General features: G+C 39.7%; 1 protein-coding gene and 1 pseudogene across 1 annotated transcript; both read left to right on the top strand.

Annotated features, from left to right (window-relative positions):
* The first annotated feature begins 377 nt into the window (after positions 1–377).
* Positions 378–1,316, top strand: LOC128051561 (olfactory receptor 7G1-like). The gene has a single exon (XM_052644189.1). It carries the CDS (start codon positions 378–380, stop codon positions 1,314–1,316), a length of 939 nt encoding a protein of 312 aa, XP_052500149.1.
* Positions 1,317–10,387: 9,071 nt separating this feature from the next.
* On the top strand, positions 10,388–11,314 carry LOC128050495 (olfactory receptor 7G2-like; annotated as a pseudogene).
* Positions 11,315–15,628: the final 4,314 nt, after the last annotated feature.

Raw genomic sequence — 15,628 nt, 5'->3', positions numbered from 1 at the left:
GCTCAAATTCATGTCCACTGAGTCAGTGATGCTATCTAACCATCTCATCCTCTGCCACCCTCTTCTCCTTTAGCCTTCAACCTTTCCCAGCATCAGGTTCTTTTCCAATGAGTCAGCTCTTTGCATCACGTGGCCAAAGCACTGGAGCTTCAGCATCAGTCCTTCCAGTGAATATTCAGGATTGATTTCCTTTAGGATTTTTTTTTACATAACACATAAATATGCATGCAGAAGGCTTTCCTTCCCCTCCCCACTCCTTTAGTCTCTTTCCATTCCCAAGATGGTTTATGCTTCCTGTGACACCACTGCTGCTTCCCTAGTGATGACACATTTTATTGTCTTGTCACCACACCTTATTCATCAGATTCATCAACATCATGGAACCCAGAAACCAAACAGCTGTTTCTGAATTTCTTCTCATGAGACTGACAGAGAATGAAAACTTGAAGACCATCTTATTCAACCTGTTCCTGTCCATGTACCTGGTCACTGTCCTGGGAAATCTGCTCATCATCCTGGCTGTCATCTCTGACTCCCACCTCCACACACCCATGTACTTCTTTCTCTCCCATCTGTCCTTTACAGACATTGGTTTAAGCACAACCATGATCCCAAAGATCCTGGTGAACATGCAAGCACAGAGTCCAAGCATCACTTACACGGGTTGCCTCACTCAGATCTGCTTTGTTCTGATTTTGGTTTGTTGGGAAAGTTTCCTCCTTGGAGCCATGGCCTATGACCGCTATGTGGCTATTTGTCACCCACTGAGGTACACAGTCATCATGAACCCCCACCTCTGTGTTATGCTGACTCTACTCTCCTTGTTCATTAGCATTGGGAATGCCCTGCTCCACACTCTGATGGTGCTGCCACTATCCTTCTGCAAGGAACTGGAAATCTCCCTCTTCTTCTGTGAAGTTGTTCAGGTCATCAAGCTTGCCTGCTCTGATACTCTCTTTAATAATACTCTTCTTTATTTTGCAATTAGCCTATTAGGTGGCATTCCTGTTTTTGGAATCATTTTCTCTTATACTCAAATAGTCTCCTCTATTTTGAGAAAGTCATCAGTGGGTGGAAAGTATAAAACCTTTTCTACCTGTGGGTCTCACCTCTCAGTTGTGTCCTTATTCTATGGGACAGGTTTTGGAGTGTACATTTGTTCTGCAGTTCCTGACTCTTCCAGGAAGACTGCAGTGGCTTCATTGATGTACACCGTTGTCACTCCCACGATGAACCCCTTCATCTACAGCCTGAGGAACAGAGACATGAAGGGAGCTTTCAGGAAACTCTTCAGTAGAGTACCTTCTATTCTATGATTGTGTCATCGTCTAGGTCTCTGATGTTTAACATAAACTTTCCATTCTCTAACAAAAGGTTTTGGTTACAGCCAGTAGAAGCTGAATCTGAGGCAGAGGTTCATAGTATAGTAATTTTGTGGGGAATGTTCCCAGCACGAGGGAAGTGGGAAAAGGTGGGTAGGTCAAGGAAAGAATTTAAACAAGTCTGTGGTCATGCAGAAATAGATTCTGCCTGATTCCTTGGATGACACCATGTAAATTGTACCCCAGGGTAAAGCATATTTACAAGACATTGTGGTTGATCTTTCACACCTCAGTTCAGGAATCTTTAAGACCAGTCACTGGTAAATTGGACATATGTTAGGAAACATTAGCATCTGTAACACTATTTCATTATCCATAAAATTTTGTGATTAGATTGTCTCGGCAGTTTGAAATGATTGTGGAATATTTGAAATTGATCAGTGAGGAAAATTTTCTTTCTAATAAAAGAAAGAAATCCTGACTCTTAATATGCTCAAACGATAAAGATAATTATCTTTCATCACAAGGATTTCAGAGGCAGGAAATGCGCAGGATCAGGAAATTAGAGGTTCATTCATTCCTCCATGAAGAAGCTTCATATTAGGCTGATACCCCTCATGGACTCAGATGGCTGAAATAGATGCAGGTGTATCTAGACATGATTACTGGAGACAAATAAAACTGACTGTCCTTCAGTGAGTCTGTTGTTAATTGAAGTTCTATTTATAATAGATATTTCCATGGCTTCACCCATAAGGTATTACCTTCAAACTTATCACTGAGAAATGGATCATGTGTCACCTACTTAATCCAATCCCTGGTATTTGAAATTGATTATTCTTGAGCCTTATGCTTGCCATTTGTAGTCTAATTACTGCTGGAAAGTTAATCTCTGTAAGAACAATAAACACTTAGGACAATGCCTCAATAAAATTTAATTAGTGTTATTGTGTTTCATAAGTTTCCTATACACTTGAGTCCTTGTATTTTTTCCATTGCTTCAGCAATTTGATTTTTTAAAATTTTTACTTTTTATTGTGGACCACTTTTAAAGTCTTTACTGAATCCATTACAATATTGCTTCTGTTTATGTTTTGGGTATTTTGGCCACAATGCATTTGGGATCTTATCCCCCCAGGCAAGTATTGACTCTCCATCACCTGCATAATTCTTAACCACTGGGCTTCCAGGGAAGTCTTTGATTTGTTTTCTTTTATTCTTATATTTATCAGGTTTTCCCTGATAAAATATTTGAGTAATATAATAAAATCATTGTTTTGTAGGCAGGGAAAATGTTTTTAATCTTCCTCTGGCATCTTATTTGCTTTGAAACTTTTTCATTGGCTTCTTCCTAAGAATGTATGTTTTCACTTCTCTTTTAGTCATCTTTTTATTTTTAGTTTTTTTTATTTTAATTTTTTAATTTTTAAATTGAAAGATAATTGCTTTACAGAATTTTGTTGTTTTCTGTCAAACATCAATAAGAATCAATCATAGGTATACATATTTCCCCTCCTTCTCAAATCTCCCTCCCATCTCCCTACCCATCCCACATCTCTAAATTGTTACATAGCCCCTGTTTGAGTTATTGCTGTGTTTCTTACACATTCTGGTAGAGTCAACACGGAGGAACATCATTGAATAAATTTAACTGTGTCACGGATGTCTTAGTGTATTGGGTTTAGTCTTAGGGCTTTCATGGAAAACTTTTTCATGTGTCTCTATGAGGAAAGTTACTCTATGAAGAACTACTTGCCTTTGACAAAGAGATGTTGAGAGTAAGACAAGAGAGGAGAAAAGGGAAATAGAGAAGATCAGTGAGATCACCTTCCCAGAAGGATAAAAATTTGAGGCCATCAGTCAGAACCACATGTGGGTGAGGGGACAGAAACAGTGGAACTATCAAGGGAGAGTCCAGGGAGTGGTGAAGAACTTTAAAAAGGTGAAGATTGTGTTCACTGTAGGTTGTGCTTAGTTGCGTCTGACTCTTTGTAACCCTTCCGATTGCGGTGCACTAGTCTCCTCTGTCCTTGGGATTTTTCAGGCGAGAATACTGGAGTGGGTTGCCATTCCTCCTCCAGGAGAATCTTCCCGACCCAGGAATCAAGGCTGTGTTTCCTCAGTCTTCTGCGCTGCAGGCAGATATCCTTACCCATTGAGCCAGTGGGGAAGGCAGAGGAGCAGTTTTACTTTCAGCACCACATCTAGGGAACAGCTCCCGCTCGGCACTCTTGTTATCTCCAGACTTCATTGAGGTCCGCACAAGTGAAATGAAGGGAAGTGGCTCAGTCGCGTCCGACTCTTTGAGACCCCGTGGACTGTAGCCTACCGGGCTCCTCCATCCACGGGATTTTCCAGGCAAGAATACTGCAGTGGGTTGCCATTTCCTTCTCCAGGGGAGCTTCCCGACCCAGGGATCGAACCCGGGTCTCCCGCACTATAGGCAGACGCTTTACCGCCTGAGCCACAAGGGAAGCAGAACAACTGCAGATTTGAATAACCTTAGAGGAAATGGCAACTGAGCGACTTCACTTTGACTTTTCACTTTCATGCATTGGAGAAGGAAATGGCAACCCACTCCAGTGTTCTTGTCTAGAGAATCCCAGGGACGGGGGAGCCTGGTGGGTTGCCGTCTATGGGGTCGCACAGAGTCGGACACGACTGAAGCGACTTAGCAGCAGCAGACCTTAGTTCAGACTTAGTTCATACCTTAGTTCCTTGATCTTTAGCAAGAACTGTGGATTTTGAGCCTCAGGGGAATGGGGCATATGAAGGATGAGAGAATTTATAATAAACACTTCGTGAGACTATGATGACCTGAGATGTAGAACTTTCGTATGAGGACATGGGGAAATATATTATCATTACATTTAGAATTAGGAATATGGAAGGATCTTTCCTCAGTCTTACTCATTAAAGTAGCATAGGCAAAGTGGAGCTTAAAGTCTATGTGTAGCTCTGCGAGAATGGTTACATAATAGCCATGCATGTACCCACCCTATCCTGGAGTTAAATAAATAAAACAATCCCTTAATTATAGAATGCAATTTTTCTCCCACCTACATCGCACTCTCCCCTCCCAGCGACAAACGAAATCTTGACTTTTTAATTCTTTTTCTTTCATTTGATCTTCCGTTAGGTTGACTCCTATGAATGTGCCATTATTTGATCATGTTTGCACCATAAAACTGACAATAGGATGAACTATCACTGTCTTATCACCTCTGTATGTATTCCTTTGCAATTTATAACTTAATGACTCATTAAAATTTAATTGTTATGTTTTAATCTTTTATCTTGATTTTTTTTCTCATTGTTGCACTTGGGAGATTTCATTGTTATCTTGGAGTGTATCAGTAAATAATTAATTTGCAATATTCTGTATATTTACATTGTGTTTGGAGACTTCAAAATAGGTATTTTTTATTATATTGATGGAAATTTTGTAGCTAATTTTATGCTGTTATGAGTAAATCTGAGTATTCTTTTCTATTTCTCATGGCAGCATGAGGGGAGCCATATAGTCATCAATGCCTTTTCATTTATAGTAACAATGTAAAAATTATTTCATCAACAGACATACCTCTTATTATTACATAACTGAGAGGCTTTTGATGCATTAATTTTCTTTCAAATATCTAATTGTGATAGACCTACTGAGTTGTTCATAATTTTCTCATTAATTCACATGAGCTTTTTTTTTTTACACAATCAAGGTGTTAGTGTTAGTTATACAAAATCAACCCTGACTATTCATTGGAAGGACTGATGCTAAAGCTGAAGCTCCAATGCTTTGGCCACCTGATGCGAAGAGCCAGCTCATCAGAAAAGACCCCTGATCCTGGTAAAGACTGAAAGCAAAAGGAGAAAAATGAGGCAGAAGTTGAGATTGTTAGATAGCCACACCAACTCAATGGACATGAACTTGGGCAAACTCCAGGAGATAGTGGAAGACAGAGGAGCCTGGCGTGCTGCAGTCCTTGGGGTCGCAAAGGGTCGAACGTAACTTAGCAGCTGAACAACAAAAACCATACCCACTGCAAAATTATTTCTTAAGTGTATGACTTCTTTTTGGATATCCTGTACAGTTTTGTTTTGTATGAACACAAGTGCTTCGTTTTAGTTACATAGTTAATAGCTGTTAATACTTTACATAATGGCATTACCTAACCGGTCTTATTTATGAAAACAACAGCTGGTAAAGAATCTGCCTGCAATGCAGGAGACCCCTGTTCGATTCATGGGTCAGTAAGATCCCCTGGAGAAGGGATAGGCTACCCATTCCAGTATTCTTGGGCTTCCCTGGTGGCTCAGCTGGTAAAGAATCCACCTGCAATGCAGGAGACTTGGGTTCAAATGAAAACAACAGTACTACAGTCTGAAGAATTCCCAGTATTGGCTTTTACATTTGAAATATTAATTTAGTTTTCCCTTTGATGTTAAGCAGGATCCAAACTCATTTTTATGTACCTGTATAAATTGCCCACTTATGTATAGATTTCTTTATGAATTCTATTTTCCAGTCACTAGGTCTTCTCTTTACCCCTGAGCCAATATAAAACATTTTAATTATTCTAGCTCACTAGACTACTAAAAATAAATTTAGTGTGGTAACAGAGAAGCTTTGGACTCTGTTGATTACAATCACAAGGTACATTGTGTCAAGGTAACTTGAGTGCTTCTCTGATAACTTATGATGCAGTGTAAAAACACTGGTAATCAAGGACCAGAATTTCAATGAGTGGTGCATTATAATGAGGTCAGAATATTTAATCTACTACTTTGAAATTGGAAAAATTGATACTGAAATTCTATAAAAGGAATTGAAAATGCCTATTACATTCTCAGTCTATTTTTCAAATTTTAGTAAAATATATAACATAAAATTTCCAATCTTAATGATTTTTAAGTGTGCAGTTTTGTGGCATAATTGCATTCACCATGTTATGCTGTCAGCACCAAGATTTGTTTCCACGTGTTTTTCATCACCTCAAACTCTCCCCGACCTCAGTCCCTGGCAAACCGTAGTCTAATTTCTGTTTCTATAAGTGTTTCTACTCTAGCCATTGCATATAAATGGAATGATACAATAAATGTCTTTTTGAAAACTATTTTTTTAAAGTCTTTATTGGATTTGTTACAATATTGCTTCTCTTTTTTTAATGTTTTGGTTTTTTGGCTGTGAAGAATGTAGAATCTTAGCTTCCCAACCAGGGATTGAACCCATAACTACTGAACCATAAGGGAAGTCTGTCTTTTTCAATTTCTTACTGTGAAGTTTTTCAAACATACAGAAAAGTTGAAAAAATGATATAATGAACACCAATTTGCCCATCACCTACATTGAATAATGTTTTGCGATATTTGCTTTATTGATCTATGTACAGTATTTTTTCTTTTTTGTTGTGTTTAAATACACATAACATAAAATTTACCACCTGAACCATTTCTCACAGTTTAGTAGTGTTAAGCGTAAGAACATTTTAGTCTTGCAAATCAGAAACTCTATACTCTTAAAACAAGAATTCTCCTTTTCTGCCTCTTCGCAGACCTAGATAACTACTGTTCTATTTTCTACTTCTATGAATTTCAATACTTCAGATGGTTCATATAAATGAAATCTGTCTTTTTGTGACTGACTTGTTCCACTTAGCCTAATATTCTCAATTCTCATCCATATTGTTGCATATGGCAAAATTTCTTCCCTTTCCAAGACTGAATAATTTTCCACTGTCTGTATATAGCACATTTTGTTTATCCATTCATCCATTGGGTCGCTCCCACCTCCTGATTATTATAAATTGTGTGACTATGAATGCTCAGCTGGTAAAGAATCTGATTGCAATGCAGGAGACCCCGGTTCAATTCCTGGGTTGGAAAAATCCACTGGAGAATGGACAGGCTATCCACTCCAGTATTCTTGGGCTTCCCTGATGGTAAAGCTGGTATAGCTGGTAAAGCTGTAAAAGAATCTGCTTGCAATATGGGAGACCTGAGTTTGATCCGTGGGTTGAGAAGATCCCCTGGAGAAGGAAACAGCTACCCATTCCAGTATCCTGGCCTGGAGAATTCCACGGACAGTACAGTACAGGGGGTTGCAAAGAGCCGGACACAACTGAGCCACTTTCACTTTCATTAACAAGCTCAGTTCGGTTCAGTCACTCAGTCCTGTCTGACTCTTTTCGGGTGTATGTGTGAGTTAAGGTTTATTTGGGACAAAAGGAGAAGTATAGCCCCAAAGGCAGCATTTCAGATAGCTGAGAAACTGCTCCAAAGAGGTAGAGGGGAAGGTCAGTGTTACATATGATTTTAGAGAAGAGGGTACATGCAGTCAGGCCTACGTTCTGGCAGAGGCTTGCGGCTAGTCTCACGTGTGACTTTACAACCCCATGGACTGCAGCACTCCAGGCTTCCCTGTCCACCACCAACTGCCAGAGTTTGCTCAAACTCATGTCCAAAGTTGTGGAAATATCTCTTAGAATCTTAATTTGAAATTTTTAAAGAATCATTATTTTTTAAGTCTTTATTGAATTTGTTACAGTATTGCTTCTGTTTTATGTTTTGGCTTTTTTTGGCTATGAGGCGTGTTGGATCTCCATGAGAGATGGAGACCATGGGGAGCAAAGATTCCGGCCCCCCATGCCTTGCAGTCAAAAAAACAAAAACATAAAGACAGAAGCAATATTGTATCAATAGCAAATTTCCACCTGGGCCCTTGGCAGCTAAAATTTTAAATATTTATATCATTTGTATTTTTCTGTTATTTTATGTGTTTGAAGCAAATGATGTTAAGAAGGTAAGGAATGACATTACCAATGCCATCTTTTCTCTTGTTAGTTTTAATATAGCAAGAAAATTGTAGGTTAGCATAGGCCATATTGTAGCAGTGATAAATCCATAGATACCTGAAAATATTGAATTCCTTAAAGATGAAAAATAGTTTAATCAATATTAATGTGGAGTACCACCTCCACCTATTAGATAATGGATAAATATAAATAAATGTACTCAGATTATACTTGCCCACTATTGTTTTACCATGACTTTTTAACTGCTTATGAGCCTATGAAAAATTGAGGAATGGACATGAGCAGGTACAGATGTTGAAAAGTGGGTAGTCTGTACTTAGCCTGAATTTCTCCAGTGTAGAGTCTTTTTATTTACTTGTTTGTTTGCTTATGATTTCACGGAGTCTTCATTGCTGCACACAGTCTTTCTCTAGCGGTGAGCAGGAGCTCTTCTTTGTTGCAGCGCGCAGGCTTCTCATTGCGGTGGCTTCTCTTGCTGCAGACAGTCTCTAGGCACATGGGCTTCAGTAGTTGTGGCTCATGGGCTCTAGAGCACAGGTTCAGCAGTTACGGTGCATGGACTTAGTTGCTCAGTGGCATGTGGGACTGTACCAGATCAGAGATCTAACCTGAGTCCCCCACGTTGGCAGACAGATTATCCATCATACCACCAGGGAAGTCCCAGTGTCGAGTCTTGACCTACAGATTTGCACTGTCCTGGGATCACAATGACAGTAAATTGACTGGTTAATGAGGAGCTTTGGAAATTGAATCTCCGGAGTTCCAGACTGCAATCTGCCTGTGACCATCTCAATCGACAGTTCTCTCTCAGAAAAGAAACAGCACACCTGAGACTCCTCATAACAGATCCCTCTTGTCCAGGAGCTGGTGACTCACTCAGACCTTCTGTTCTTTCTAAGGACAGCTCTTCTGTACCAGACACGTGAAGCATCGTTCCACTGTGATGTCAGCCAGGTAACCTAACCTCCCTCTGTCCATGTTTGGAAATCATAGCCAGCATTTGCAATAGGTTCATCCAGGAGAAGCTGTGAAGAGCGTGCATATATTAGATGATCACAACTAAGTTATCCATGGGTCTCCTGCTGAACTGTGTCATCGTCTTCAATATTTCCTTGTACTTTGCATGAGTACTCAAAAACCTTTCATTTATTAATATTTTACTGACTCTCTGCTATGACAAGGACCATTTCTTCCTGAGTAGATAGTTGCTCATTCTCAATCAGGGTGATTGAAGAATTGTCTGACATTTCTCTGTGTTTCTTGAACATGAGAAGTGTGCAAAAAAGTTGATAAATTTCACCTTATCATCCCATTCCTGGTCCTTGACACACCTAGGAATTATCTCTGTTGTTTAAGTCTGAGGTCACTGGGGATTCAGACAGAATCTTCAAATGCCTCCCTAGTCTGTTTCTTCTTATAAAATTACCAAATGTTTTAAATAATCAGAGTAGCATAGATATCAATAGAATGTTGTTGCTCAGTTGCTTGGAGAAGGCAATGGCATCCCACTCCAGTACTCTCGCCTGGAAAATTCCATGGGCAGAGGAGCCTGGTAGGCTGCAGTCCATGGGGTCGTGAAGAGTCAGACATGACTGAGCGACTTCACTTTCACTTTTCACTTTTCACTTTCATGCATTGGAGAAGGAAATGGCAACCCACTCCAGTGTTTTTGCCTGGAGAATCCCAGGGACGGCGGAGCCTGGTGGGCTGCCGTCTATGAGGTCTACCATCTCTGGGGTCTACCGTCTATGGGGTCTCACAGAGTCAAACATGACTGAAGCGACTTAGCAGCAGCAGACTTAGCAGCAGCAGCTCAGTTGCTAAGTTGGGTAACTCTTTTGCAACCCCATGGACTATAGCCCACCAGACTCCTCTGTCCATGTGATTTCCCAGGCAAGAATACTGGAGTGGGTTGCCATTTCCTTCTCCAGGGAATCTTCCCAAAGCAGGGATAGAACTTGTGTCTCCTGCGAGCCACTACAAAAATCCCATAGATAGACTAGTACAAGTTTAAAAAAACAGTCCCCTCTTAACCGTTTCCAGGTTTAATTTTGATTATTGACTGTTATATCAGCTTTAGGTTCTTTTTACAGTAACAGAAAATTTTGCATCAGAAGACTTTCCTTTTTTACCACCCTCCATTAGTCCCCTTCCCTTCCCAGGGTGGTTTCTTCCTCTTGTGAAAGACCTGCTGCTTGTCTAGGGATGATATATTTCATTTTCTATTTCATCTTTTTCATCAGATTTACCAATAACATGGAGCTCAGAAACAAGATGGGTGTTTCATGATTTCTTCTCATGGAAGTGACAGAGGATCCAAAACTGCAGTCTCTTGTCTTCAGCCTGTTCCTGTCCATGTACCTGGTCACTGTGCTGGGAAACCTGCTCATCATCCTGCTGGCCATCAACTATGACCCCCACTTTCACACCCCCATGTACTTCTTCCTCTCCAACCTATCCTTTACTGACATCTGTTTAAGCACAACCACAATCCCAAAGATGCTGATGAACATCCGCACACAGAACCAAAGCATTGCTTATGCAGGCTGCCTCATGCAGGTCCACTTTGTCCTGATGTTGGCAAGTTTGGATAGTTGTATTCTTTCAGCAATGGCCTACGATCTCTATGTGGCCGTTTGTCATCCACTGAGGTACACTGTCATCGTGTACTCTCGTCTCTGTTGCTTGTTGATTCTTCTTTCTCTGTTTACTATCATTGTGGATGCCCTGCTCCACAGTCTGATGCTCTTGCAGCTGTCCTTCTGTACAGATCTTGAAATCCTCCTCTTATTCTGTGAAGTTGTTCAGGTCATCAAGCTTTCATGTTCTGATACCCTCATCAACAATATCCTGATATATTTTGCATCTAGCATATTAGGTGGTATTCCTGTGTGTGGAATCATTTTCTCTTATATTCAGATAGTGTCCTCTGTGTTGAGAATAGCATCAGCAAGTGGAAAGTATAAAGTTTTTTCCACCTGTGGGTCTCACCTCTCAATTGTGTTCGTATTTTATTGGACAGCTTTTGGTGTGTACATTAGCTCTGCTTTTACTAATTCTCCCAGAAACAGTGTGGTGCTTTCAATGAGGTACACTGTGGTCCCTCAAATGATGAACCCCTTCATCTATAGCCTGAAAAACAGGAATGTGAAAGGTGCCTTGAAGAAACTTGTCAGTATCTAGGACATCTTTTCTTCTGGGATATCTCATTTGCTTTGCACTGGGGTTTCTGGAATGAGTTAAAGTGATAGAAAATCTGGGCAAACCAGAATATTTGCCTGGTTCTTCCACCACCAAATTCTTTGAAAATAACTATGTAACATAATGAAAAGTTCATTTTAACTTTGGGTTTTGATTGCTATGAGAGCCTTAGCTTGACTATATGGAGTATGACTGCTTCTAAGAAGTTCACCCTTATAAGCACTACTTAGGACAATGCCTGGTGCCTAGTAAGTACACAATAAAGTTAACTAGTATCACTGTGTTCCATACTTGCCTATATTCACCTGTTTTGTAAACTTAATGTTCTCACATATTTTTATCACTTGCCTCAGCAACAAGATTAGATTAGTTTTCTTTCATGTTATGTTTATCAGCTGCTTTTTCTAGTCTGCATAATGAAATAATATAAGTTGTGTTCAGGTAGTCAGGGTAATTACTGATAATCTTCTAGCATCTTATTTGCTTTGAGTTTTCTCATTGGCCTATTTATAAGAATGTGTCTGAGTTTTCAGTTCTCTCCTCAGTCGTCTTATATTGTTGTACTTGTACATGTCACTGGTGGAGTCTGAAATAAATTAAAAAAAACACATTAAAATGAATTGTATCATTGATGTCATAGAGGACTAGGTGCAATCTTGGGGATCTTAATGCAAAACTTTTTTTTTTCGATTTCAATTATATTTGTTTATTTTTTACCGCAAAGGGTCTTCTTTGCTTTGCACAGGCTTGCTCTGGTTGCAGCCAGCGGGGGCTGCTTTTCATTGTGATGCTAGGACTTCTTATTGTGGTGGTTTCTCTTGCTGAGGAGCATAGGTTCTAGGCTTCAGGAGTAGCAGCATATGGGCTCAGTAGTTTTGGCTTTCTGGCCCTAAAGCACAGGCTCATTAGTTGTGATACATGACCTCAGTAGTGTGGTACACAGGCTTAGTAGCTCCATGGCACATGGAACCTTCCCGGACCAGATATCGAACCCATGTCCTCTGCATTGTCAAGAGGACTCTTTTTTAAATTAATTTATTTTTAACTGAAGGATAATTGCTTTATAGAATTTTGTTGTTTTCTGCCAAACCTCAACATGAATCAGCCATAGGTATACATATATCCCGCCCTCTTGAACTTCCCTCTCATCTCCCTCCCCATCCCACCCCTCTAGGTTGATACAGAGCCCAGCAGGGGGATTCTTATCCACTGTACCATCAGGGAAGTCCAATGCAAGGCATTTTAATGTATCTTTATGAGGAAATTTATTCTATGGAGAACTACATTCTTTTGAAATGGAGATGTTGAGTTAAAGACAAAAGGGGGGGAAAGGGGGGAATTTGATAAGGACAGGGACATTACTTTTCCTACGAGCATAAAAAAGAAGGGCCATAAGTTAGAATTATCTCTGTGAGGATGCAGGTGAAACAATGGAGATCTCAAAGGAGAGCTGAAGGAGTGACTGTGGAACCTTCTGTTCTTGTCCTCATTGGTGGTTGAGGGGTTGTTTCGTTTTCAGCACCACATCTGGGGAACAGCTCCCTGGCTGACACGCAAGCAGAGCTTCCCCCACAGAACAGATGCAGAAATAGTTCACCAGGGACTTCCCCGGTGGTCCAACGGTTAAGAATCCACCTGACAATGCAGCCAGACATGGGTTCAATCCCAGGAAAATCCCACATGCTTAGAGGTAACTAAGCCGCTGCACCACACTTATACTGAGCCCATGCCCTAGAACCCACACTCCACAACAGAATCCACGGCAATAAGCAGCCGGTGCACCGCAACTAGAGGGTAGCCCCCGCTCACTGCAGCTAGAGAAAGTCCACGCGCAACAACGAAGACCCAGCACAGCCAAAAATAAATGAACGAAAGTGTGAAAATGTTAGTTGCTCAGTCGTGTCCAACTCTTTGCGACCCCGTAGATTATAGCCTGCCAGGCTCCTCCGTGCATGGGATTTTCAGGCAAGAATACTGGAGTGGGTTGCCATTTCCTTCTCCTGAGGATCTTCCCCACCTAGGGATCGAACCTGGGTCTCCTCATTGCAGGCAGACTGTTTACCATCTTTTAATATAAAAAGAAACAGATCATCTGAGACCTTTGTACTAAGACTTCTCTGACCTCCAGCAAGAACTACGGACTTTGAACCTCTGGAGGAGATTTGTGGAAAACCTGCATTTATTTTTACACCCATAACTCTGTTTGATATTTTTCAAAAAGTATGACCCATATTTATTTAAAAGTTGAAAGAATTTTTAAAACTTTTACATTGAATGAACATTTTCAATAAGCACTATGAAATTCTGATGACCTCTGAAATATAAGATGCTTGACTTCTTCGATATTAAACAACATGGGAGAATGTGTTTAGAATTATGAAGATAGCGGGCCTTCCCCCAACTTCTTAAATATAGTATATGCTAAGTAGTGCATAAGATTTATCTGTAGTTTTGAAAGAATAGATAAGAACATGATATGAACCTATATGTAAGGGTTAAAAATAGAGCAATGTCATTACCTGAAGTGTTTCACAGTCACAACATGCTCTCCTCTTCCAGTACAAACACTAGCCTTAACCTGTACTAACTTTCTTTGAAATTATTCTTTTGGGTTGAATCCTATGAAATTGCCAATAATTTATCATATTTGTCCTATGAAACTGGCAATAGAATTAAATGTATTATCTCCCCAATATTACGTTCCTGCCCAATTTGTAAATTGACTTCTTTTCAAACTTATTGAAAGTTTAATATAATGTATGAGTTTTTTAAATCTTGATTGCTTCTCTCATTATGGCACTTTGAGTTTTAATCAAGTTGTTGGGCATATCAGTAACGAATTTATTTCTAATCCTTTGTATTTTCACATTATGTATGGTGACTTTTCAAAGTAAGCATCCTGCCCAATACTGATGAAGATTTTGTTTGTAATTGTTTTTTTCACATTAAAAATAAACCTGAGTATTCTTGTATATATTTCTTGGTGGAAATGAGACAAGTTTTATGCTTGCAATGAAATTACTGAGTGTAAGTGGGTATGAATGTTCCTTTGAGTTGTACCAAAGAGTTCTCCTAAGTGACTGAAACAAGTATACACACTTTCTGATGAAAGTCTTGGTGCTCTGACTGATAACTGATACACTTTCAAGTAAACTGATAACCTAATGTAAAAATCATTTCATTAATTGATATATCTCTTTTTATTATTTGGTTGAGAGTTTCTTCCACATATTAATTTCTTTTTCTTTAAAATATATGTTTGTGATATCTCAAATGAGTTATCTTTTTTATTATTTTTAAATTTTTATTTATTTATTTGGCTGTACTTGGTCTTAGTTGTGGCATTTGGGATCTTTAGTTGCAGCATTTAGGATCCAGTTCCCTGACCAGGGATCGAACACAGGCCCCCTGCATTGGGAGCTTGGAGTCTTAGCCACAGGACCACCAGAAGTCCGTCTTTTTCTTTTTAATTCATATGAGTTCTTTATATAATTTCAACCCACACTCCCCTAAAATACACCAAAGTGTATGAAACTGTTGTGAAAAGATTAGAAAAGACGGTTGTGAAAGCTAAAAAAAAAAAAAAAAGAAGGGAATATCAGACTTTTATGTATTGACCAGAGACAGTTGTCAGGAAATAAATTATTATCTGCTATAGAAATATACACAGTGAAAATTAAGTTTGAGGAGACATTGCTGCTGCTGCTGCTGCTAAGTCGCTTCAGTCGTGTCTGACACTGTGACCCCATAGACGGCAGCCCACTAGGCTCCTCTGTCCCTGGGATTCTCCAGGCAAGAACACTGGAGTGGGTTGCCATTTCCTTCTCCAATGCATGAAGGTGAAAAGAGAAAGTGAAGTCGCTCAGTCTTGCCCAACTCTTAGCGACCCCATGGACTGCAGCTTACCAGGCTCCTCCGTCCATGGGATTCTCCAGGCAAGAGTACTGGAGTGGGGTGCCATTGCCTTCTCCAGAAGAGACATTAGTAACTGTTAAAGAGAAAAACTCCTGAGAGTTTCCAATTTTAAAGTAACGTTTAAAGATATACTAATTATATGCACATATATAACTGCATTTTCACATATAAACTTGGTATTAGACTTTATGATGTAACTAATTAAGTAGAGATTCCTTTGCTCATATTGCAAAAGAAGAAAACTGGAATCCAGTTAGAGAAAGATGATGTGCTCATATTTAAAGAATTAGAAAAGGAGGTGAGCAGACTCAGATGGAAAAAACTACAGGGTGTACAACTGGTCTCATAGGATCAGGAAAGCAGCTACTCTGATTCCTCCTT

This window comes from Budorcas taxicolor, chromosome 7 (assembly GCF_023091745.1).
Source record: "Budorcas taxicolor isolate Tak-1 chromosome 7, Takin1.1, whole genome shotgun sequence".
NCBI classification, from domain to species: Eukaryota; Metazoa; Chordata; class Mammalia; order Artiodactyla; family Bovidae; genus Budorcas; species Budorcas taxicolor.
Note: the sequence above shows the minus strand (reverse complement) of the source record. Positions and strands in the feature narration are given on the sequence as shown.

What these genes read in the sequence shown, in the direction of transcription:
- LOC128051561 (XM_052644189.1), top strand. Translation starts at nt 378, where the DNA reads ATGGAACCCAGAAACCAAACAGCTGTTTCTGAATTTCTTCTCATGAGA.